The sequence below is a fragment of the Aythya marila genome (assembly GCF_965140915.1).
Source record: "Aythya marila genome assembly, contig: HAP1_HAP1_SCAFFOLD_193, whole genome shotgun sequence".
Classification (NCBI taxonomy): Eukaryota; Metazoa; Chordata; class Aves; order Anseriformes; family Anatidae; genus Aythya; species Aythya marila.
In genome coordinates, this window is record NW_028136875.1 from 204066 (window position 1) to 227088 (window position 23023).

General features: G+C 52.2%; 2 protein-coding genes across 10 annotated transcripts in view; one reads left to right on the forward strand and one right to left on the reverse strand.

Moving 5' to 3' along the window:
- Positions 1-6671: 6671 nt before the first annotated feature.
- LOC309891353 (keratin, type II cytoskeletal 80-like) lies at positions 6672-22491 on the reverse strand. Of its 2 annotated transcripts, XM_082785712.1 has the most exons (9): positions 21770-22491; positions 18064-18278; positions 12740-12800; positions 11651-11746; positions 9326-9490; positions 8717-8842; positions 8410-8630; positions 8017-8072; positions 6672-7929 (listed from the first exon to the last, which is right to left on the reverse strand). In XM_082785712.1, the coding sequence occupies exons 1-9, from the start codon at positions 22088-22090 to the stop codon at positions 7724-7726; spliced, it is 1467 nt and encodes a 488-aa protein (XP_082641838.1). In that variant the 5' UTR covers positions 22091-22491; the 3' UTR covers positions 6672-7723. The 2 variants fall into 2 exon arrangements, with proteins under 2 accessions (XP_082641838.1, XP_082641837.1); XM_082785711.1 differs by having other exon boundaries at positions 6672-8072.
- The window catches only part of LOC309891356 (keratin, type II cytoskeletal cochleal), a 36857-nt gene continuing 22225 nt past the window's right edge, over positions 8392-23023 (forward strand). For 2 of the 8 annotated variants that reach the window (XM_082785714.1, XM_082785720.1), the window contains exons 1-4: positions 11603-11729; positions 13264-13443; positions 14536-14757; positions 18270-18393. The gene's annotated coding sequence lies outside the window, so the exon portion shown is untranslated. Of the gene's footprint in view, positions 8505-11602; positions 11730-13263; positions 13444-14450; positions 14758-18269; positions 18394-23023 lie in introns of those variants that run through there. The other 6 variants (XM_082785718.1, XM_082785721.1, XM_082785716.1 and 3 more) reach the window with 5 other exon arrangements.

The window sequence follows — 23023 nt, forward strand, 5'->3', positions numbered from 1 at the left end:
CACCGTTCCCATTATGTTATGAATACCTGGCTGATCGCCACGGGGATCCTGCCAGGCCGAGCAGCCAATCTCTGCCACCTAGACCTGCTGAGCTCGGGGGTTTCGCTCCTCGCGCTAAGGCGCTGCTTTGCAGAGATGGACAGTTTTAATCTCTTCTCGGCAACAGCCATGTTTTCGTACTCGCTTGGCCTGCTGTGATAGCGCGGTTCCCACGGTGAGCTCCTTCCCACCGTGCAGGTAGGGGTGGGGAGTCGAGCAGGCAGCTCCGGCAGCCGGGCCGCCTGTCCCTGTGTGTGACTCACCTCGTCCAGCTTGCGATCTCAAATATTTTCTCTTACCCTGCCCTACGCGCTGGGCACTGCCCCAGCTCACCCAGGCCCCTCTGTTCATTGCAGCTCCATCTGCTGCCTTGGTTTTGGGGGCTGCCTTGGCATTGGTGGAGCTGCTGAAATTCTCCCTGAGAGCTTGGGTGTTCCTGGTGAGGGTTTTGAGGGATGTGAGGTGCTGGAGTAGCTGTGCTTAAAGTTAGTAGAGGAGAGGCGGTAGCTGAGACTTCAGCATCCAGAGAGCACGCTCTGAACCCCAGGTACACCTTCTGGTCACTGATGGCTGCAGGGACAGAAGGGACCTGCTCTTCCCTGCTAACGGCTCCTGCTAGCCAGGTAAGCCTCTAGTGAAGGTGTGCAGTCCATGCGGTGATGTGCTGCTGGGCTCCACCTTGAAAGCTGTCCCATAGACCTGGCTAACATCTCTGCAGGGCGAAGGCGATGGGTCTGAGGTTATAAACAGGCCCTGGGCCATGCTGAGCTTGGAGCATACAAAACTTGGTACAAACAGAGCCCAATCTGAGCTGCAGAGTCTCATTCCTGATCACTGATGTGACCTTCTTTCTGTTTGACCTTGTTTGGTCAGTGAAACGGCCACCAGCTCGCAGAAATCTGCCTTTGGCATCACGACAGCGCTCTGGACAGGGTTACCTTGCCACGCTTCAATGAGCTAAATTCCTACGGTGGAGAGAGGAATGTCCCCATCTCTGCTGAGACCTGCTGGGGGTTAGCACGGGCATAGACCCCAATCCATGCTGCTCTCCTGCCAGGCCAGGATAGTCTCGTTCATGTTCCCAGCCATGGGCAGAGCTGCTGCTTTTCCCAGTGCCCTTTTGCTTCTTGCCCAGCCTCCCCCTGCCGCTGGCTGATGTTGCTCTGTAGCATAAATGGTGTGTGCAGAGTGGGGAGGGTAGCTCAGGAGGAGCTGGGAACGAAGCAGCACCATGGTTTGGACTCGTGCCTTCCAGGGAACAAAACATTGCCCTCCTACACGAGCTGGTCCGCACCCTCTCTGCCCCCACACTGGGGCTCTGCTCTCCTGGAGGGCTGCGCAGCATGAAATAGGGGCAAACATCAGATGGCCAAGCCTGCTGCCATTTTGTTTCAGGTGAGGCTGCCTCGAGACCCGTGACGGCCTTGTGGAAATGCAGGTATTTGGGCTGGGTGGGGAGAGCACTGAAGCAGCAGCTGCTGTGAGTCCCTGGCATGCCCGGAGGTGGAGGTGTGGGACCTGCTGGCACTCCCACCCCGTAAGCCCAAGGGCAGCGAGCTGACACAACTCTCCTGGAATCTCTCCCGCTCTAACCAGGATTGTTGGCAGGCGGGTACCGAATCTTGGCAGCACAACAAGGGAACGCTGATTTCTCCAAATTCCTGGGCTCGTTTGGTCAGGGCGCTGGCATGCGGAGTCAGAGTAGAGCTGGCACGTGTGCTGCTGCAGCAGAGGTGGGCGCCAGGGCCTGGAGACGGGACTGCAGGGCTGGCAGCTCAGGGTCTCTCCTGCATCCCTCCTAGCTGGGTCAGGGTGTTTGTTTTTGGTTTTGTTTTTTTCCTTTTCACTAATCTGGGGGCTCAAAGTGATGGGTGCAAACCTTGTCCTTCGCTCCTCGCAGGGCTGAGGCAGTGAACCCCAGTACCAGGACTGGGAGCTGCTGGGCTAGAAGGCTGCCAGCCCTGCTGCTCACTGGTTTTGGTAGTGCTGGGAATCCCAGCTGTGATGGGGCGACGCGTGGAAGTCCCCTGCTCCACAGGCAGACTGAGGATGTCCCAGAGCTGAAGCTCCCTTAGCAGGCTCCTGCAGGCTGCTGTCTCCCAGGCTCTGTCTGGGCGGTAGAGACCCCAGGGCTGCCCTGAGCTAACGAGACACGGGTGGAGATGGAGTCCAAGCAACCAGGATGGCTGTGGGACAGAAGAGGAGCTTTTTCCAGTGTCTGGGATGGTGAATGATTGGGAACCTTTGAAAGGAAAGCGAGGCTGTTGAGATGCAGGGGCTGCACTGCGGGCAACCCCACCTCACAGCAGGCAACCTGAGCTTGGCTCGGGTGCCCTGGGGAGTCTGAAGGGCTGCAGGAGGGGACAGCCCCAAGCGGGCCCCTGTCCCCAGCGATGCATTCACACAGGGCAGAATTTCCCCCCATCTCGTGGGGATGTGGCCTGCCCTCCCCTGCTGCAGGTCGGGCTCAGCACACCTGCCCGCGGAGGCAGGGCGTGGGCAGGGGAGGACGGGCCTTGGCAGCCTGGGCACGGCTCGGGTGTTCGCATTCCTCCCCGGATTGGCCACGGAGAGCAAAACTTGGCCTTATACGGTCAAAAAAGCCAGCGCCAGCGGCCGCTCCTCCCTGCCGAGGGACGCGTGGAGAGGTGTGGATGGGCTGATGGGGTCGGGCGTGTTTTTCCTCCACCTTCTCTGCTTTCTCCTCCCTGCTCCAGGTGCCCCGGAGACAATTGCGGCGCCTGCTTTGCAGCATGGCTGATGGCTGGGGCTTGCAGCGAGGCTGGTTGCCACAGCCAGTGCGGCTGGATCGTGTCCCCCGAGAGCCGGGGGGGTGCCCCTGGGGTCCCCTGAGAACCAAGGGGGTGCCCATGGTCAGGGCTGGAAATCTCGCCAGCTGAGGTGCCTGGGAAGGTGGTGGTGATGGTACAGATCACCGCCTCCCTGCTGGTTAAGCCTCTTTCCTGGCTGTTAAACTGCCTGCTCTGTGCCCTGGGCTGAGCATTTGGTTAGGAAAACTGAATTATAACACTACCCCCTTACCTACAACCTCTGGGAAAACAAAACAAAACAAAAATAAAAATAAAACAAACAAAAAAAACCTTGATTCCACCTTAGGTTGCAGACACATGGGAGAAACTGAGGCAGAGTTTTGTCCAAATCATACAGGCAGCAGGGAGACGGCTCTTCTCTCTGCCCAGAACTGGGGGAGTTCCTGTTCCCAGTGGCTGATTTCCTGAGGTGAGCCACTTCGGGCCCTGGAAGCGAGCGTGCAGGGTGGCAGGCCTGGGAGGTGAGCCTGGGGGAGCCGTCTTTCTCCCTCTGTCTCTTGGAGCTGCTCCCGACCTGAGCTGGAACCAGTTGGAGCTGCTGGGGGTGAACTGGGACCGGCAGGCTGGGGTGGGCTGGAGAGCGAGGGGGCTTGGGGGCGCTTTTCAAGAAGCACCACTGCTCTGTGGCACGAGGTGCAGAGCCTCTGGAGCTCTGGGCTGGCCTTTCTGACCCCAGGAACACGTTTCCATCTCAGTTCCCACACATTTAGCACCATGGAGCACGTGGAGGGATTTGCTGCCCCTTTGGCACAGGGCATGAGCTTGGCTTGCCCAGATTTCCCCTGTCTAGGTTTACATGCAGCTCTGGGCCTGGTTGCAGGGAGGACACGGAGCTGTCTGCATCGAGCCCAGGTCTGTGACCCGTTCAAACGGGGCCTGGTGGGCTCTGCTGCTGCATCTGCAGGGGCAGGAGGTGCGAGAAGAACCAGAAATGCTCCCACGTGCAGCTGGGCGGCTGCTCCCTGGGGGGAGCGGATGGGTTGGAGGTTGCATTTCCAAGGGAAAGCTTGGCTTGCTTCTTTGTAAAGCTATCCTTAGCCTTTAGTGGCAGGATTTAGCTCTATTGCTTGAAAATAATGAGGACTTTTACTTTCTACAGGCCATAAAGGGCTCGTGGCCTCTTTCATAAGCACGACCCCCAGGCACGACCGGTGGCATCTGGTCGAGAGGCACTTCGAGCTGTTGGTTACTCCGCTGGGCACCAATTTACCTTCCCCAGGCTGGTTCCAAGTGTGTGTGGGCTACGAAAGAGTGAGATCTCTGCATGAGTGAGCAGTGAAACGAACAGGCTGGGTTACAGGCGTGCTTTCCACCAGGCCATGAGTTCTTGGTGGGTGAGGAACACATTTTGGGGTCGGGCAGCCCTCGGTGGCTCGGTCTCCCTTCATAGCCTCTATCACAGCCTCCCAAAGCATCCAGGGAGAGATCTCAACCGTGCTTTGCGCGCTGATTTTTGCTGCCTGGGAGCTGCTCTCCCTTTGTGCTGGGAGGCTGGGCTGGGCAGGACGGGGTGGTTGGGGACGTGGCGGCTGTGGGATCCTCCTGGGAAGCGCTTGCGGTGGTGGCACCTGCCCGGCAGAGGGAGCCAGGAGCCCACACTTGGGTGCTCCCCACCCCGGGAGGCAGCGGCCCAGGAATGCGGTGCCCTCAGATGTGGTCTGGGCTCAGACTTTTCCCCGCTTGGAAAACAGCAGCGGAGCCCTGCCGCTTCCCTCCGTCTGCTCCGGCTTGTCTGCTGGACTCCAGCCCAGTTGCTGTTGTGCAGACGCGAATGTTTGCCCGCTGATCTTCCCTGCCAGCGTCTGCACCACCGAAATCTGCTCTGCCCCTTGCTCTCAGCACAGTTTTATCTGTCCCCGCGTTTTGCCCTGGGCCTTGGCTTGCAGCTGGGCCACGTCCTGGCCATCTGATGTCTCCTCTCCCCATGCTGGGGTAGACGCTTCGATCTTTGGCTCCAGACGGGGTTTGAGATCATCTCTGGGAAGCTTCTTGAAACTGATACGGCTTTACCAGGAGATGGCTGTGCTTTGGATTGCACACGTAGCTCACCAGATAACACGGATGAGCTTGCCTCTTTTTCACAGATCCCCTTAGCAGCAGCTGAATCTCACAGCCACGCTGTTCACTGCTGTGCTGGCTCAGCATCCTTACCCTTGTAGGACTGTTCCCACCACCCTAAAGGGAGCTCTGAGGTCCTGAGCTGATGGCACTGCCTGCTATTCCAGCAGCACTCACGGGTTGTGATGCCCTTTGCTGGATAAGGAAAAAAAAGCTACAGAACGTCCCCATATAACTTAGCAGCTGGGTTTGGGGCTGGCCATCCCTCTGCTGTCAGGATAACTGCAGGAATTAGCCCTAAGGAAGGGGCAGGTCCTATAGATGAATTCAGTGCTTAAGGAGTATTATGGCAGAGGGGGAAGGACGGGTGTGTGGGCAGATGGGGTGTCCCAAAGGCATGCGACCATTTCAGGCATAGCTCAGCTTCCATCAGTGGTCTGCAGGAATCATCCTGCTGCCTGAAATCCTTGTCCAGCACAATGTGGCTTGATAGCATTATTTTTCCTTTTGTCAGTGGGGAAACTGAGGCAAGGAGCAGCAGAGCAACTGAGGCAGTGAGGTAGCGAATTGGTTTGTCCTAGCAGCAGGCCCATCCTTCCTGGGTCCCAGAGCAGTGAGCTGAATCCCAGAGTCCTGCTTCCAGTCCCCTGAGCGGTGGAGGGCTCGGAAGCAGCCAAGGAATGTGTGGGAGGGCGAGGAACCAGCCAGAAGCACTCCTCTCACAGAGCTGGGCTGCTGCCGAGCCCCTGCCCTCCCCAGCCTGGCCTTGAGCACAGTCTCCGAGCTCCCCATCCTCCAGATCCCTGGGCTGAGTGCTCCCAAGCCCTCCCTTCGTGTTTGGGTTTCACCCTGGACACCGCAGGCTCCGTGTCGCAGCGCCCCGGCCCCATCCTGCCACCCAGGGGTGCTGGGGCTGTTCAGAGCCATCCTCTGGGCTCCGTGTGCCTTTGGTGTCGCGCAGCCTTGCCCAAACGCAGCTTTGTGCCTCTGCCTGGAAGGGCTTTCGTCGAAGGGCTCTGCTGGGCCCTGCCTCCAGGGGGAAGCTCTGTGCTAAAGCTCCGTCTCTTCCTCAGCTGGCGATGGCTCCTACCCCTGGGAGCTCACCTGGGGCTTCCCCCTTTCCCATCCCAACAATTTGGGGAAACCAAGAGCCTTGGGCTGCGCCACCAGCGGATTTAAGGGCTGGGGGCTGTAGCTGCTGGCCTGGAGCCCCCATCCCCGCTGCTACACTGACCCTGGAAGCTCAGCATTGCTCTTCGGTGGGCAGCAAAGGGCAGAGGCGTTCCCCATCTCAGGTCCTCTGGCACCTCTGGGGGCTTTTGTCTGTTGGGGGTCCCCGGTGGTAGAACAGTGATGAGCTCCCCAAAGCCTTGGCTGCTGGCTCCATCCAGCCCCCACAGCCCCTGTTCCTCTCCCTGGGGATCTGCACCAAGCAAATTGCCTGGGAAGTAATTTCAGCTTTATTCTGCTGCCAGAAGTTAGCCAGGGTCCTCAGCCCTGGCCCGCCGGCAACTGGGGAAGGACTTGCCATTTCAGGTGGGTTGAGGTAAGAAGTTCAGAGCAAACCAGCAACGCGAGGCTTTCCACGTGGCACTCAGTACTTTATTATAACAGCCATAACCCCGGAGAGCAGGTGTCCTGGTTACAGAGATGCTGCAGTAGCTGTCTATCCTACAGAAACATGGAAATGCTGTGATGCACACAGTGGAATTACACCAAGAGACTATTAACACCTCCTGTGAACTCAAAATCCGAGAACTCGAGTTGGGCTGCGTGGCAGTGGCTGAGGTCAGAGCCTGGCCTCAGGAAGGAGAATACTGCAGGGCACCGTCCGTGGTGGTTTGTGCAAGAGGGACCCAGAAATGCCTGTGCTGAGGCCAGGACTGCAGCTGGCATCTGCAGAGCTGGCTCTGGGAGCTCTGGTGCAGTGTGGCTGCTGTGCATTAGCTGGTGTCAGCTGGGTAAGGTAAAAGCCACTCCAGAAGTTCAATAAATACAAAGACAAGTCCTGCTTGTTTTACTTACATGGGAGCCAGAGAACATCCCATTTCTAGGACCTAGCACCACTGCATGCAGAGTCTGGGGTGCCTGTAGGTGAGACCGGTGGAGGTGCTCTCTGTTAGGAAGGTGGCTGATCAGAAGTGTGAGGAGTTTTAGTTTCGGTGGCATGGAAAGAATGGGGGGCCACCCAAAAGGCAGTAGAATTGGTTAAATACTGTGAAGTAGGCAAGGATTCCCGAGTGCAGCCAGCCTGTTTGTCACCAGACATGCAAATGCAGATGTTGTGAATTCACCTGGCTCAGGCTGACTGCATCTCTCCACCAGCTCCCTTTGGAAAGCTCGGCGCTGCCTTCCTTTGAAAGCCACATCAGTGAACACCTCTCAGGCACACACAGAGCAGGGAGAATGATTTTGTAATACTGGTAAAATGGCTGGGCTGGCGGCTAGTGTGTTAAAAGCTTGTGCGATAATACTTTCCCCTCCTGCCAAGTTTCCTATAGATAGATCTCAAAGGCTATGAATACAAATCCTCTCGGGAAGCAGACCTAGAGAGGGAGAAGGTGTCAGTATGGGTATCAGAGTAGGAGAGGCTCTAAAAGCCTGGGCTGGTTTCTGCTTGTAACTGGTAGCAGAGCTGTTAACTGGGATGGTGCAAAGACGAAAGAGACAGCCTGGAGTGGATTTTCATCCTTCATCCCTTGGACGCTGGCTTGAGTTCAGGAGAAAGTACTCGGGCCTCGTTTGGCTGCAGATGCCAACGAGTCTTGTGGTTGTGCTGCGGGGCTCCGTTTCTCCTAGGAGCATTCTTCAGAGGAGAGGGAGCTGAACTTTGGCCGGGCACCACAGATGGAAGCATCTGCTTCAGGTTTTGCTGAGCCGCTGCTGAGGCTTCGAGAGGGCAGGGTCTTTGTGCTGCCTCCGTTCAGCTTCATCTCCCCGTTGGTGCTGCCTGTTCCTCTTGCAAACAGCTTGGAGTTCCTTAAGGTGCTGGCAGAAACTGCTGGGAGAGGGAATATGAGAGGGGGCAAGCTTAGAAGTGTTTGACTTACATTCTGCTTCACCAAGCTGTACAAAGAAAACCACTTACGGTGCTTTGGTCTGGAGTGCACGGCACTGATGACGGTGGGGATTGGAGACTCCATGCTGTGGGCATAAGGAGAGAGCGTGAAGGTGGGTGTTAGCACCTGCAATTCCCGAGGGAGGGAGCAGGGCTCTGTGGGTAGAGCCAAGGGCACGGTAGGGTTGTGGAGGCTAACTCAATAGCATCTGGGCCAAGCATCATCTAGAGGAGTGCTGGTGCCTTCCGAGAGCTTACGGAAGACTTCAGAGCAAGAAGCAGGGCTGAACTGTATGGGGGCAGCTGGGGTTTGCTCTTTTTTCATCAAACCTGTACCAGACTCAAAGCTTGGGATGCCTGCTTTCTCCCTAGGTGTTCGTGTGCCTCTCTCCCACTGTCCAAGCACAAAGAAGCCCAGCTCACCTGCTTTCCTCCCCTTCCACGAGCTTCCTATAAGTGAGGATCTCCAAGTCCAGGGCCAGCTTGATGTTCATTAGCTCCTGGTACTCCTTCACCAGGTGAGCCATATCCTCCTTGCTCTTTTGGAGGGCCTCTTCGAGCTTCACCAGTTTGGCCTTGGCGTCCTTGAGGGCCGTCTCCCCATGCTCTCCTGCTTCTTTGATATTCTCCTCTAAGTACAGGCACTGGGGAAGGAAGGTGGTGGAGGCGTTAGGTGTGCTGTAGTTTCAGACCTGCAGATTAGAGCTTTGTCACCCACCCCAGGACACACCTGGCTCTTCTGGGACACGATGCAGGACCTCAGCTTCTGGATTTGGATGTTTAGGTCTGCAATCTCCCGTCGGCTGTCAAGGAGGTGACCTCCATAGGTGGCCGACTGGGTGTTGCCTTCGTTCAGCTGCAGGGGAGATGGAAGAGTGGGTTATTTGTTCTTCCTCTGCTGTAGCAAAGGAATCTGGGAGGATTCTCACTGCCCCTGGGGAGAAACACCTAACTGGGGAAAAATAGCAGGGGTGTGGAAGGATTTAGGGCTCATTCTCGTATTGTCTTCTGGCTGTAGCTGCGCCAGGCACAGAGCACCCTGTTGTTGCTAACCGTGTTCTTGCTCCCTCTGTTTGGAGGGGGCACCAGTGGAAGATCATTTGCTGTATCTTAGGTGGGCCGCGTTGCCACTGGGAGATGTCCTTGCCTTTCTCCACTGACGGTGTGGAGAGTCTTGGGCAATGAAACTCAGCTCCTAATTTACACGTGAATTAGGAGGAGCTGATCTGGGTTAGTGCTCTGTCCCTCCACATCTTGCTGATTCCTGTAGTTTCTAGGCTGATCTCCCTTCTTCTTTCCCTGCCTCTCCCCAGTATCAATCAGATAAGGAGACAAATACCTTTCTCCTGGTAAGTGTTTCAGCCTCCTCCCAGCTCCGAAGAGCCAGGGCTTCATACTGAGCCCTTACTTCTTCCACAATTCTGCTCAGATCGAGCTTGCATGTATTGTCAATTCCCAGAACAACAGAGATGTCCTTAATTTCTGTCAGCAGCTCCTCGAGTTCCTGAATGGCAAAGAGAGAACAGGACTGAGATATCAAGTAGTCAACAAAACTACTTGCTGTAAGAGAATACAGCAAGTGTTCTCTAATAAGAGAAGGGAGAAAGAGGCCCCTTCTCTGAACACCTCTATCAGCAGCAGACCTGTTTTGCTCCCCAGAGCTGCTCTCATGTGCTGGAGAAACTCATGCCAGCCCTGGGGAGTCAGAAACAGGCACACAAGCTATGGTATCACTGACTGGGGTATTTGCTCTGGATGGCTGACTCTGTCACAGCTCTACGGAAAAGAATTCAAACGATGTATGCAGACTCCCCTCAGTGAACCTAAAAAGGATCCTTAATCCATGCCTGTAAACTGCGCTCCTGGGTGGTTTGTGTGCAGACAAGACAGGGCTTGCTGCCTCGCTGCCAAGCAGATGGCGTGCACCTTCACTTGGCAGCTCCCCCCAGCCTCGGTCTGCTCCTGCAAGGGTTCCCTCTTATCAGCATCTCTGTAGCTTCTTATTTACACCAGTGTGAAAGAGACCTGGTACATCTCTCCCCATCTCTTAGCTTTCATCTTGATGTTTTTGTTCTGCCCTTTTGTGCAGCAGCCTCTAATCTCTTAGAGGAGCATCTGTATACCTTGTTTGCCTTGTCTGCCTCTGACTGGGGAAACAAAGGGTGCCCTGATGTGGAGATTCATGAATAATGGAGAAGTACCCCACCACTCGTACAGGAAACAGGATTATCAGTGCATTTTTTTCCTTACTGTTGTTCAGTCTTTGAGCTTCTTTGTTAACCTTTGAGCACTTTAATGGCTATATGAGAAGATGCATGTGTATTGCAAGGACTTGAGCATCCTCTGCCAACAAAAAAACGAAACCCAAACCAAACAAAAACCCACCCCCAAAGTAGAGATTTATTAATGAGGATCAAGGCTGGGGATTTCATCTGATTCATGCTAACATACTGTGAGCAAAGATGTCAAGCAGTTAACCACCCACGTTTACCTCTCCGCTGGGTGCATGTGCCTGTACATTGATGTCAGTCAGAGCAACAGGCATGGGTGAGAAAATGACTAACCTGAAAACCAGCTGTGGAGAGGAGCAAGCAGAGAAAGAGAGGTGGAGGGTAATTTCTGTGCATAAAGGGTGAGTTGTAAAAGAAATATAGACTGCTGCTGAGGGCAACAGTGTGGGACCTAAGAGAAAGCAGCTCAAAAGGAAGGCAGCAGCCTCCCGGGTGGGGTGTTGAACGTGGATTCAGAGCAGGATCTGATTTCTGACTACCCCTGTAATTGCCTTGCAACAGGAGTAATTTTAGAGAAGTAAGGCCTCACGGCTGGATGCAGGCAGGCCGTGAGTTCTGATGTATTTCTGGCATTATGCAGGGCATTCTGCTTCTCTGTGCCTCAGTTTCCCCACAAAGGGTAATGACATTCCTCTGTCAAGCATTTTAATTGTTTGTATTGGTGGAATTCAGACAAATCATTAGTATTCCCCAAACACTGCTGAGCCTGCTCGGTAGCATTTTACAGGCTCTGAGTAAGTGCCTGAAATCACATCACCATTTTAGCAGATGCAGGCACACTGCGCCCTTTGGGTTTGTTCAAAGGCCTGCAGACGCTGCATCCTTCCCCCCGTGGTGAAATCACATCCGACTGCATACTCCTTCCAGTGGGAACGGAGCACGTTGGGTTGGGTTACGACAGCGTTCAGCACCTCTTCCAGGTTCACAGTGGCTTGTCCTGTTTTGCTGTGAGCCTTTCCTCTGGATCCGAAGAAAATAACACTCGGCTCACTCAGCACCTGCCCCAGGTCTGGAGGCAAACTCTGGCAGCAGGGGTTAGGAGCTGAGGCTAAACACAGCCAGCGAGGGGTTAGGTGGGGGTTTGGGACTGATGGAGGGCTGCTGCTCCCAGAGCTGTGGGGCAGAAGGAATGTCCTGATCAAACTTCTTATGGAGCTGGCTCCCTTAAGGGAAGGGGATTAGCTGATAGATGCTGCTTTATGCCCTTTATCTAGTAGTTGGCTGCAACTCTACCAGGCAAGCGCTCATTTTGGTGCAAACTGGGAACAATGACCTCTCTGTATTGGGAATGTCCTCAAAAAGGCTTTTTTTTTTTTTTTTTTTCACAGAAGCTTGCACATGTGCCAGGGCTGCTCTCTCGATTGCGTTTTTACCTGTTCGTAGATGGTTTTCTTCAAATTCATCAGCTCCTGAAGCCCATTGAGTTTTACCTCCAGCTCAGTTCTGTGCAAGGTACTCGCGTCTAAATCCTGCAGGAGGTGGAAAGTGTATTAATGAATAGTTTGTTTGAAGTGAATTAATGAATAGTTTGTCTTTGGGTCGTAGTAAGAAGTCTTTTCTGTTGCCCCCATGCCCCCAGCAAGTGTTGCTTGCTGTTTATTGCCTGGTGCTTGTGAAATTGCTCTCATGCTGTACAGGCAGGGAGGCTTTTTGTGGAGACTTCAGCTCTGCAGGTTTTGTTTTTTTTTGTTCTGTTTTTTGTTTTTTTGGGTGAGAGCTTTGGTAGAAGTTTCAAATAGGTAGGGTGGAGAAGGAAGCAGGCAGGGCTGGTCCGTACCCACTCATCTTTTGTTCACCACAAAAAGCAGGGGTTATTGAAAACTGATGCTGTCCACAGAAGTTGCCAGAACTGCCCTTACTGGCTGATGACTGTGTCAGGGAAAACATGCAATTAGCCATAATGATAATTTGCGGAGAACATTTCCTCTGTCTAATAATATCCTGCATTCCTGCACCTTGGATTTTTTTCTTTAATGTAAAGACTGCGCACAAAGCCTTCCATTTGCGCTGATATTCAAATGCAGCTACCTCTGGGACGGGATGTTTAAGCAGGGTGTGGCCACGCAACAGGTAGCAAAAGCAAACACTTTTATCAATTTCCAGCTTTTTCCAACCCATGCTGTCATTCTGTGAGGAAACGTGCCAGGGAACAGAGGTGTTGTCTCGGGGGGTCTGGGGTACAGAGCTCTCCAGGCCAGGTCTGGCCAGGGCAATCGTGGTGTGGCTGGACACAGGCTCAGGCTGACCCCCCGGTGCTTCTGCCAAGAGCCACGGGGCTCTTCTGTAACCACAAGCAGCCCAGACTTGCTTATACTTCTATTGAAATTGTGACCATGTTCACCACTCCGCTGTCTTCTTCAAGACCTTATTACCCCGTCAAACCTCAGTGGTACAAGGGCTCTTATGCTCCTGGCTGGCTGGTGTAGAGACCATGTAGATGAAAAGCTCCCCATGCCACTGACCTTTTTGAGCTCCATGAAGGTGTATTCCATGCCACTACAGAGGCGAATTTCATCCTCGTATCTAAAGAGAGTGGAAAAAAGTTGTCAGAAATTGCACATGAGTCTCTAGGTTGCTTAACATTGTCTTGCTGGCCCCCCAGACATTGACATCCAGGCTTTCTGCTTTTACTATGATATCCCACCTACTTGACGTCCTCTGCCCCTAAATAACAGCAGGAGAGAAACCTCTTAGGAATGGGCATCTGGACAAGAGAGAGGGTTACAAGCTGCCACATGCCAGCTACTCTAGATTAACACCATTAGCACTTTCAGACTGAAAAAAAAAAAAAAAAAGAGTAAGAGGAGGTAGCTTTAACTCTGATTTAATTTGAGGGCTAAGCAACTTCAGGTTACCTCACATTTGCCACAGAGAGAGAGCAGGCACTGCAAAGTGAGGTGTGATGAGCTGTTCTCTGTGAAAGCCAGTTGCATGCCCAAAGAGTCCCAGATTTTTACCCTAAGCCTTTCTCTTCTGTTTCTTTCAGGTATCCTCAGCATTTAGTCTTCAGAATCTGAGAGGCTTCTCGAGGGAGAAAGCTTTGCTTGTGTAAAATCAGAGAAAACGGGACTGGCATCAGAACTTATCTTAAGTGTAAGCATGATTAGTGAAGAAACAGAAGACCTGACAAAGCAATTCATGGAAAACAGTGCCCACAGACCAGAAGGTAACAAAAACCGTACGGGACAGGGTGGAGTCCTAATGGCTAAATATCCAGCAAGGGAACCAACCCTGCAGGTGTTTAAAAACGGGTTTGATATGGCAGGACCAGGATGGCAAAGACTTAGTCTGGGGCAAACGCATTTCCTGAAGGCTGGCACCAGGCACGAGAGGCTAGTTTAAGGAACACACCAGTCCTTGTTGGCTCTTGTGGCAAGTGTGTGGCTTGCCCCGATGCTGCTGAGAGCAGCAATCTAAGCAGGAAACCGCAGGGTCTCTTTTGGGCCTGATCTGTGACCAGCAGTAGGTGGCTTGTTTGCCGTGCATGAGGCCAGAAGCATTCTGTGATGGGTGTCTGGTATCTCCCGCTGTGCTGCAGGACACACTAGGGGCGTGTTGGCTGTTCTGCTGAGACCGGAGCAGGCCGTGCTCCCAGGGAGGCCCTGGCTTCCCTGCGCTTCCAGGACACCTCAGGCTCCTCTTGCCCTAATGTGCTCATAGCGTTTCCAGGCTGGGAATTAAGCCTTTGAGTGCTACTTGCAGATGTCACCAAATTGGAGGGCTAAGATCTTTGCAAATGAGGTAAAATGGTATTTCCTAGCAGAGGAGTGATAATAAAATCCGGAATGACAGCCACATTCTGTTGTTTGACGGTCGGGTGCATCATCACTCTGGCTACAAGCTCTGCTCTGCTGCTGAACAAACTTTTACCAGAAAGAGGAAAAAGCATTGGGAATGCAGCACAGGGGACTGCTTTGCAGGGCAAGGGGGTAAGTCGTGCCTGGGAGCTGACCTGGAATATTGAAAACAGTTCCCTGGAGCCATTGCTTCCTCCACAGAGGAGATAGCGAGGGCACAGGAGGGATCCGATTGTCACAGGCTCTACAGTTGGGCACTTCTAAGGCTCCCCTTTTGTATCCCCATGGTGTTAAACTCACCCTTTCCTTGCCTGTTTTTATAGGGCCAGGCAGCGTGGCTAACAAGATTTACCTGTCTGGTTTTTCTGCTCTTCAGCTGGAATGTTAGCCATGCTGCCAGTAACTATGTACCGAGCTTAATTACAGCCTGCCACTCTTCCTTCATCCTCATGGCATCTCAGCCCAATCCCAGTCTGTCCCAGCCTGCTGAAGCAGCTTCGCACATTGCCGGGCGCTGACATAATCCTGCGTGTGGAACAAACAACGCTCCTGCCTGCAAGGGAGCAGGCCAAGCAAGCCAAACATGCTCACCGCACGGCTCCGGAGGGACGTGGCGGCCGGGAGGTGACTCACATGGGGATGGAGCCTTCCACAAACACATTACAGCATTTATCTCCTTAAAGGTAATCCTCAAGCAATCATGCATTAAGGCACAAATCCATCCTATCTCACTTCATGCACTTAAGCCGCACTTGAGACAGGCGTCTGGTCGCCTTGGGCTCCTTCCATAATCAGTGAAGCAAAATCAGAGCTGAACTGCATTTCAGGCAGGCTACGTTCCTCTCTGGACACACCTCCAAGACTACCTTAGGGTGAAGATACAGTGGTGGGATAGATCTGAGCCTGGTGGCATGGAATTAAGTCAGTCTCTCTTGTGGAGCAAGGAAAGGGGGGAGGGAACCACTGAAAACCAGCTGCAAAGGCAGAGGTACGTTGGCTGACCAATCTCCAGGGGGAAGGCTTGACTGTCATAATCCCTGGGTCTCAGTAATGGCCCCTCCAAAGGCTGGCAACCCCGTATTTTCCTGCAGTGTTCTCCTAGTCCCACCCCAGAGTTGCTCGGCACATGCAAAAATTCCCTGCCTTCTCATTCAAATGGCTCTTTGCATGTGCAAATCACGCGTGGGGAGCTGAAGCAAAGGCTTCACCCCTGGGCAGTCCTACTCGAGGATGTTTTGGTATTTGATTTTTAGCTTGATTTCCTTAAGAAGCAGGGTTTGAGACCCTGTGTCAGCCTTCGATTTATTCCTTTGTCCCTTCTCCATCCTCTCACTTTGGAACAGTGACGACGGAAAATTGACGCTGGTGAATGTTACCCTAAGGAAGCTGGAGAAGGTGAAAACATCCCAGCTAGCTAAGTCTCCTGTGTGTCTTCTGGAAAGCAATCCCTTAACAGGAAAGACAGACAAATCAAGGCCTTCCCAAGGAGCACTGACAGGCAGATTCACTTAGGATCTCTTGGGCAGCAGCCTGCCTGGGCACCACTGCGTGCATGGCTATGTCTGGAGTGCCACAGCAGGGACGAGCAGATGCCCAATTAAAATTGCTAGTGGAGTTACTACCTTTTGCTTCCCCAAAAATATTTCCCTTGGGAAAAGAAACCTCTGCAAGAGCTGGAAGCCTCCAAAATTTGCATGGTTTAAGTAGACCATTCGCTCCAGAAAAACAACTGGGCTGAGGCAGTTGTCTTGCAGGATTCAACAGAGCCAGTGTGGGTTAGGACGGGGTTGGATTGCTGCCTGGAGAAAGCTCAGCAGAAGCAGCACTTCTCTCCCCGTGAATCACCAGTGGCCGGGAGCAGCTCAGCGGATTGTCACTGTCGCAGAAATCCACTGGCGCTGGCTTCGGGGGTTAGCAGCACCCAATGACAGGGTGGGTTTTGCTTATTTGCTGCTTAGGCCACCCTGGCAGGGCTTGTGCCTTGCAGCTCACAAATAGAAAGCGGAGTGGGAGGGCTCTGTAAGTGAAGGAAGAGTGCTCGGAGGAGCAGTGTCATTTCCGAAGGCTGTTTTCCTGTGGCTGCGTAGTCCCACAAAGCGGGAACTTTTCCCAAGACCAATAGTTGTGCCTGCTCATAATAAACTGCTCAAATAAACTGCTCATAAACTGGTGCCCGGTGTGGATTCCCTGCTGTCTGATCCCGTGCAGGTTTACATGCTATGTCCTTACCCCCTGTGTGTGTTGGGTCGGGGGGTGGTCCTGTTCCTCTAGCTGGTCATGGGCTTTGAATTTCTAGCAGTATAGCATATCTGTCTTGTCTACCCGTTTGTCCAACTAGGTTGAAACTGTCCAAGATCAGAAATAAGGAGGGAAACACACAGCCAACCAGTTTGCCTAAGCACCTTTATCCCTAAGAAACTGGGCTGAGAAATAAATGCAGACATTCATTTAAATTCATAAAAATAAATTGCCAGACATGGGCAATTAATGAGGTAATTACTGAGAACAAATGAGGGTACAAGCTGTGAGAGCAGATACGTGTGACTGATCTGATGTTTCTCTACCAGCCTGACTGTTTTCCTATCTGGGTTTTCCTGACTGTCACAGAATAAAACAAGGAGTATCTCTTGTAACAGCACGGCCACAGAGCCTTTTCTTCCCAGGGGATGTACAAGGAGGAACAAGTGCCCCCAGAGATGTCTTGAGGTCTTATTCCCTTTCCTAAAGCATTTAAATGGCACAATCCCTCTTATGGCTTAAATCCAAGTTCAGGGTGGCTACCTGTCAGCAAAGCAAGCAGCAGTGATTCCAAGTCTGTTAGTGAAACCAGCATCCAAATGAAGTACAGGCACCCACCACGAGGAACTCGGGGATTTGTAGGCATCTGTACGTAAGTGCATCAGTTCTGGAAAGATGCTGAGCATAATGATTTCAGCATAAGGTCAAGAGCCAACCTCTTAGCTCCTCTTCCTGCTCTGCCACCAGCTCGCCCCATGCAGCTGCTGTCTCCCCGTTACCCCGTCCGTAAAGCGGAGGTATCAATCCTTCCCCTAATTTGCAGACACGTTGAGCAGCTGGTTTAATCAAGGTCTGCAGGGAGCTTTAAGATCCTTGGGCTAAACTCTGGAGAAGGGCACTGTTATTATTTATGCATCGCTTTGTTCATCAGGAACAGGTTTGGGCTATTATTACAGCGATGTCTATCAGTGCCAGCGGAGGGGTAGGCCCTTAGCATTGTTGTTCTGTTTTGACAGTGCCCACAGGTGGGTCGTCGCTACAAATCAGCACGGAAGGCTCCAGAGAGCTTGTGTAGGCAGCTGGGTGTAACTGTAAGGGAAAGTATCTAATTGTGGATTCATCTGTGCGGTATGCAAATGACACCGATAATAAGGAGAGCATTGTCTTCTTAAATGAGCCACGGAGCATCTCAAATCTTCTTATCAGAAGATCTCGAAGCTCTTGACAAAAGCAGCGATAAGCACTCTGCAGCTGGCCCTCTCTTAAACTTCCAGCTGCCTTCCTATTTTCTGTCCAGAGGTTTTCTGGGTAAGAATTTGACTCCTTGGTCAAAGCAGAATTTTGCTTTAAATTTTGTGGGGAGAATAGGGAAAAGAGGGGGTGTTTGTTAATGCTAAGTAGTCTAGTCCATAAAACAGTTTGGGGAGGAAGTATTGGCTTGTGATAACAGCGTGGAGAATAAATAATTCTTTGTTTTATTGGCTGTCATTCCTGGTAATATTGTTGCCCAGAGATGTACTCTGGTCTGAGGCCTTTCTCAGATGCCCTGATGATTTGCTTTCTATGGGTTACTTCCATCTCTAGTTAGGAAGAGGCTAGGAATCTCAAATGCACAGTTCTGTTTGTTCCTCGGAATAACTGGCTGGCTGTGTTGAATCACTGCCACGCTACTCCTTGTCCATGCAGCTTAACCCGTACCTTGCAAACCCGTTCCCCCTTGCACATCCAAGGATATACCAGGATATACCTACTTGCTTCGAAAGTTATCCATGGTGCTCAGGACCTTTGTCAGCTCCAACTCAAGATTTTCCTGCTCATAGTTGAGTGCCTTCATCTCTTGATTCATTTTGCTCATGTACTGATCGTAGATGGCCTTCATGTCTGATTCGGAGTGGGAGTTGTCTTGGTCCTTCAGGAAATTCCACCGTGTCGTCAGGATCTTGTTCTGTTGCTCTAGGCACTTGACCTGCCGAAGAAATTTCAGAGCCTTCAGCAACACCAACAGCTGATAGCAAAACTGACCGAGTGCTTCTGGTCTGGAGACCTCTGGAGTAGCTGCTGGACCTAACTGAGATCTCCAGGTAAGAAGGAGAAACCCCCTAAAGAACAGACCTGGGACATGCAGAGGTTTTACACATTACATGCTGCTTAATTTCTTGATAGGAAAGTGAAAGAGCATCTCTTATTAAGTCGCTGAAAAATAACAATTGTTCAGTGCTAGTCCCCTTTACCTCCGAAAGTATGAAATAAAATCTGAAAATCCACTACTGATCATGCATAGAAGTGTTGTGTAATGGGATTCTGATTTTACTGCCTCAGAGTGGCACAAACTCAAAACATCAGAAAAGATAACTCCTTTCAGATCTGTAGGATTACACCATGGCAAAGCCTGAGTGATGAATCAGAGTCCTGGGTTGTATTGCAAAGCAGCACAGAGAAGAACTATGGGAACTCTAGAGAGTGAGTGAATAATTAGGCTCCATGTGAGGTCTCTGTGTGCCTGTCTGCTTGAGAGAGGATACATTGCATTCTCATCCACCCACTATTCAAATCTGGCACTCTTCTTTCCTAATACTCACAATCTGGACAGTAATGCTCAGTGTTCATCTTCAAAGCTCTTGACTAGCTTTAATTAATTATTTAATTGGTACTTCTCTGTCGCATTGCTCTGTGAACAAAACCAAACTCCTTCAGTTGCATTTTGGCTGGTGATTTCTGAGCTGTCAGTTGCCTCCAGAAACCTTCTGTCATGGAGATGATGCAATGCTGAGATAAGTGCATCTGCGCTGCAAAGAAGGTACAGCTTCAGCGATGCCTTACGTGGCGAGAGCAGTGGAGTGCAGGAGGCTGTGTAACTTCTTGTGGCCACAAGCAGCATCAGTGAACTGAAGAGACAGTTCCCTGCTGCTGAGCACTTCACAGATGCACACGGTGAGAGACAGCATCTTTCCCAAAGAGCTGCTTATCTGGGCAGAGAGAGAAGTGGGAGCGTACTGCAGCCAAGCAAAGCAGTTCTCAGATGTTTGCAGTCTGTTATTAGCAGAAGGGGTAGGAGCTTTAAGATCTGCCAGGTCTCGCTGTTAGAGACCTAATCCTTTTTTTCCTGATAACATAGTACATGTCTGTAGACATCAAGTCGGTCGTCCAGTCTGGTGACTGTCTGCTCTGTCCTGGCTCTAAACCAGTGTCACATTCTGCGTGCATGCGTGAGGCTGCGTACCTGCAGGGTGATGCTGTGGCGGAGCCAGAAAGGGGCATTACAGGTGGCATGAGGAAGTGGCCTCTGGGGCTACCTGTCAACAATTGGGCCATTTGTTCTCTCCATCTGAGGCATCTTAGGGAGTGCAATAGGGCATCCCTCAGAAGACTGTGGTCAGCAGGGCTGGGATCAACCTGCGGGACTGGCTGTGGAGAACAACTTCTCATATTAAGGCAGCTTCCCCATTTGCTACTAGAATAGTAAATGGTTGCATTGGCTGCTGTTCTAAGTCTCTCACTGACCCTCACATCAGGTCTCAGTTCCTGACCTTGCTCCTAATGGTTTGTTGCTCTTTTTCCCCCTTAACTTCTCAATTTCTTTCCTGTTCTCAAGCCATACCCATCCGCTGGGCTGAACTGCTTTCATCTTGGCTTCTCATACAGCATCCTTTCCTGCAAAGTCGTTTAATGTGAGCTTTGCAGCAGAATAATCACCCAAATCTGGCCTCATATCCTGGGAAGACCATGACTGAACACAGAAGTGACCAAAGCGTAGTCCTTGAAGGCCTCTGCACCTGAGCTGCTCAAGGCAAAGGCAGGGCCTCAAACAGGGACGTAGTTCCTCGGCTGTTCATTGTCTTTCACCTGGACATATCTGGAGCAAATGGAAAGGAAATACTAGCAGATCTGGAACAGCCTGCTGGAAGCCCATCAGCAGCAAGCTCCTAAAGTTATTGTTGTCAATTACCTGAGGAATTAGCCGCTCAGGCTTGAGACCATCTGAATTCCCGATTAAAAAGACAAGTTCTCTGTGACAAGGAAGTGTCATTACTTTCTTCTGGAATGAGAGCCCGAGGCAGATGGTTGAAGTTTACCACTTACGTGCCACTTGAAGCTGCAGCCTTCAAAGCTAAATGCAGAAGCTGCAAGTGCTGAAGACAAAGCCGCCTAACTAAGGTGGAGTATTTGTATCTTCTGTCCATCAGGCCCATGCTTATCGGCAGGCCACCAGGTTGGGCTTATCGTGAAATCTGGAGCCTCTGTCACTTCTTCCATCTCTGTTTGCACGGAACAGGCTGGTGCCTGTGGTCTGGCTTACGTACGTATTGTCACTGTGTGGTCTTGCCCCATCTCCCCTGCTCCCATCCTTTCTCCTGTGGTCTGGTTTCTGCGCAGGGCTGGCTGTATGTGCACGCATCCCTCTTGTTCTGGATAGTCAGAGGACCAGGTCAGCAGCACATGCAACAAAACCTATCCAGGTGATTTCCAAAGCAGTTGTTTTCCAGCTTTGCATTGCCAAAATCAGTGCTTAGAAAAGCACAGACGCGGAGGCTGCCTTGCTCCTCCATGCAGGGTCAGCCCCCTGGCACCACCACCTGCCTGTTTGCACATGTGGGTGTGGTGGGTACACAACTATTCGGTTGGGATAGATGCTATGGGAGATGGTCCCCCCCGCCCTCCTCCTTCCCAGTGTGAACTCAGGTCCTCTTAGAGGTAGACTTAAAGAAAATAATAATAAATAAATAAAATCCCAAGCTGTAGTAGCTTGGCATTGAGAGCCTGTATTGTAGACTGCAGTGAAGCAATCCTCCTAGGAGATTACCATCTGTTTACAGAGCACCAGGGCTTTGCAGAAACCTGCCTCGGCTGGATGAGTTGTTTTCCTTTGAGAAAATCTTCTGCCTTCTCATGGATCTTAAGAGATGAAAGCGACACTTTCTTGGCTGAGCGTGCAACCCCTCACGGTAAAAACCACAGAGGAGGGAGGTGTTAGGGGGGGTCTCCCTTGCCCGCTCTGCACCTCCAGGGGTGAATTTCCAGCTGTCTTTCAGCAGCCAGAGAAGAATTGGAGCGGCCACCTCAGGCAGCGTCACTGCTCGTGGCTGTTTGTCCACCACAGGAGCCCAAGGCCTGCTCTGTCCGGCACCGTGCCTCCACCACCCTGCTGTGCTCAGGGAGGGCCAGGTCCCTGACGGCAGAGGTCACCCAGGGGGTGACAGGCACAGTGAAGGAGACACGCAGGCCACCCGCTGCTGCTGACCACAGATGTGGCCCAGCTTTACCTAGGGATGATGCTAGCCCTTGTCAAAAGAGATAGCACCGAAGGAATAACTAATTGGGTAATTAGCCTGATATTCAGAGCCTGGCAGTGGTTAGCTGAAGGCCTCCAGAAGTCCCCTGCCAGACTGGTTAGCGTTTGCTTCCCCGCCACCCTCCTCATCCCCACACTGCGTCGTGGTCCTCAGCAGCTCGCCTTACCTTCTCGATTAGGGTCACAAACTGGTTGTTGAGCAGCTTGATGTCCTCCGTCTCCTGCTGCCGCATGGCTTGGAAGTCGGTGTTGATATCAAGGTGCACGGGAGCCAGGAGCCTCCCGTCGATGGAGAAGTAAGAGGAGCTCTGGTATCCGCCATCCCCGTGGAGGCTGAGGGAGCTGTAGCCATTGCTGGCCACGCCGTTGGGGCTGCAGCGGCCCAGGCGATCTGGGGACGTGCTGGCTGCTTTTCCTCTGCTCATCTTCCCTGACACCTCCCAGGAGGAGAGGGAGCCACTAGTGAAGGCTTTGCAAGGGTTAGTCATGCTCAGCTTGTGGCTCTGCAGCTCTAGGGGAGGAGAAGGGAGGGAAGGGAGAAAAAAAAAAAAAAGAGATGAAGTTTTCTTGCTGCTGCTGCCTCAAAGGGAAGGAGAGTAGTGGCACGCTGAGGAGCTTGGTCGGCTAATTCCTGTCTCCTCAGCTCGTGGGTTGGCTAATAAATTACAAGCACCTGTTCTCCTATGTTCATTAAACGGAGGAGGGTGTAACCGTTGATGTAATCCAGATCAACCTGTTGGCTTCTCTCTTTTTTTTTTTTTTTTTTTTTTTTTTTCCTCCTCTCTCTGTACCCTCCTTTCTTCAGGAGCTTGTTTGTGTGGTGAGGGCATAGGCACTCGCAGCAAAAACAAATCACTCACAGGTAATTCGCCGGGCCCCAAGCGGCTGCTTTCCTCATCCTTAAATGGTGAAGAAAGCAGCCAAAGGAGCTGGGCTGCTGCAGGCTTGGGGAGGACGGCTCTGAGCCTGGCTGCTGCCGTCGTGCTTGGCGCACGGAGCCTGGGTTCAGCCCATGGCTGGTCTCCAGCCAAAGGGATTGTGATTTTTTTGGGAGTGGGGAGTGTTTGGCTGAGGAAATTGTAAAGCAGGAGTCAGAATTTGCTCAGGGTAGGAGTTTGGAAACGTGTCTCAAGCTCGTCATAATTAGACTTGCTCATGGTCTTCCGTTGACCACGCAGGTGCATCACGCAAGCCTCTGATGGTCTGAGTGTTTGAGGGGTGTTAGGTCTGGTCTGGAGACCCCTTGGGTGGGCCAAGAGTCCTTGAGGTCATTTGGTCAGCTGGCCTGGCAGCAACAGGGGCCTTCAGAACCACCAAGCTGGATCTCAGAAGTGCCCCTGTCCCTCTTTGACACCTGCCTTTCCCCTCCCCGAAAGCTGTGTAAAAGCTAACTTTGGAGACACCAAAAACCACTGTCTTTT

Excerpts from the sequence above, each read along its gene's own strand:
- LOC309891353 (XM_082785711.1), bottom strand. The coding sequence starts at position 22,090 with ATGACTAACCCTTGCAAAGCCTTCACTAGTGGCTCCCTCTCCTCCTGG. Across the intron at positions 18,279-21,769 it reads TTGTGACCCTAATCGAGAAG|GTCAAGTGCCTAGAGCAACA; the intron begins GTAAGGCGAGCT and ends TTTCTTCGGCAG. Across the intron at positions 9,491-11,650 it reads AGAAAACCATCTACGAACAG|GAACTCGAGGAGCTGCTGAC; the intron begins GTAAAAACGCAA and ends TTTGCCATTCAG.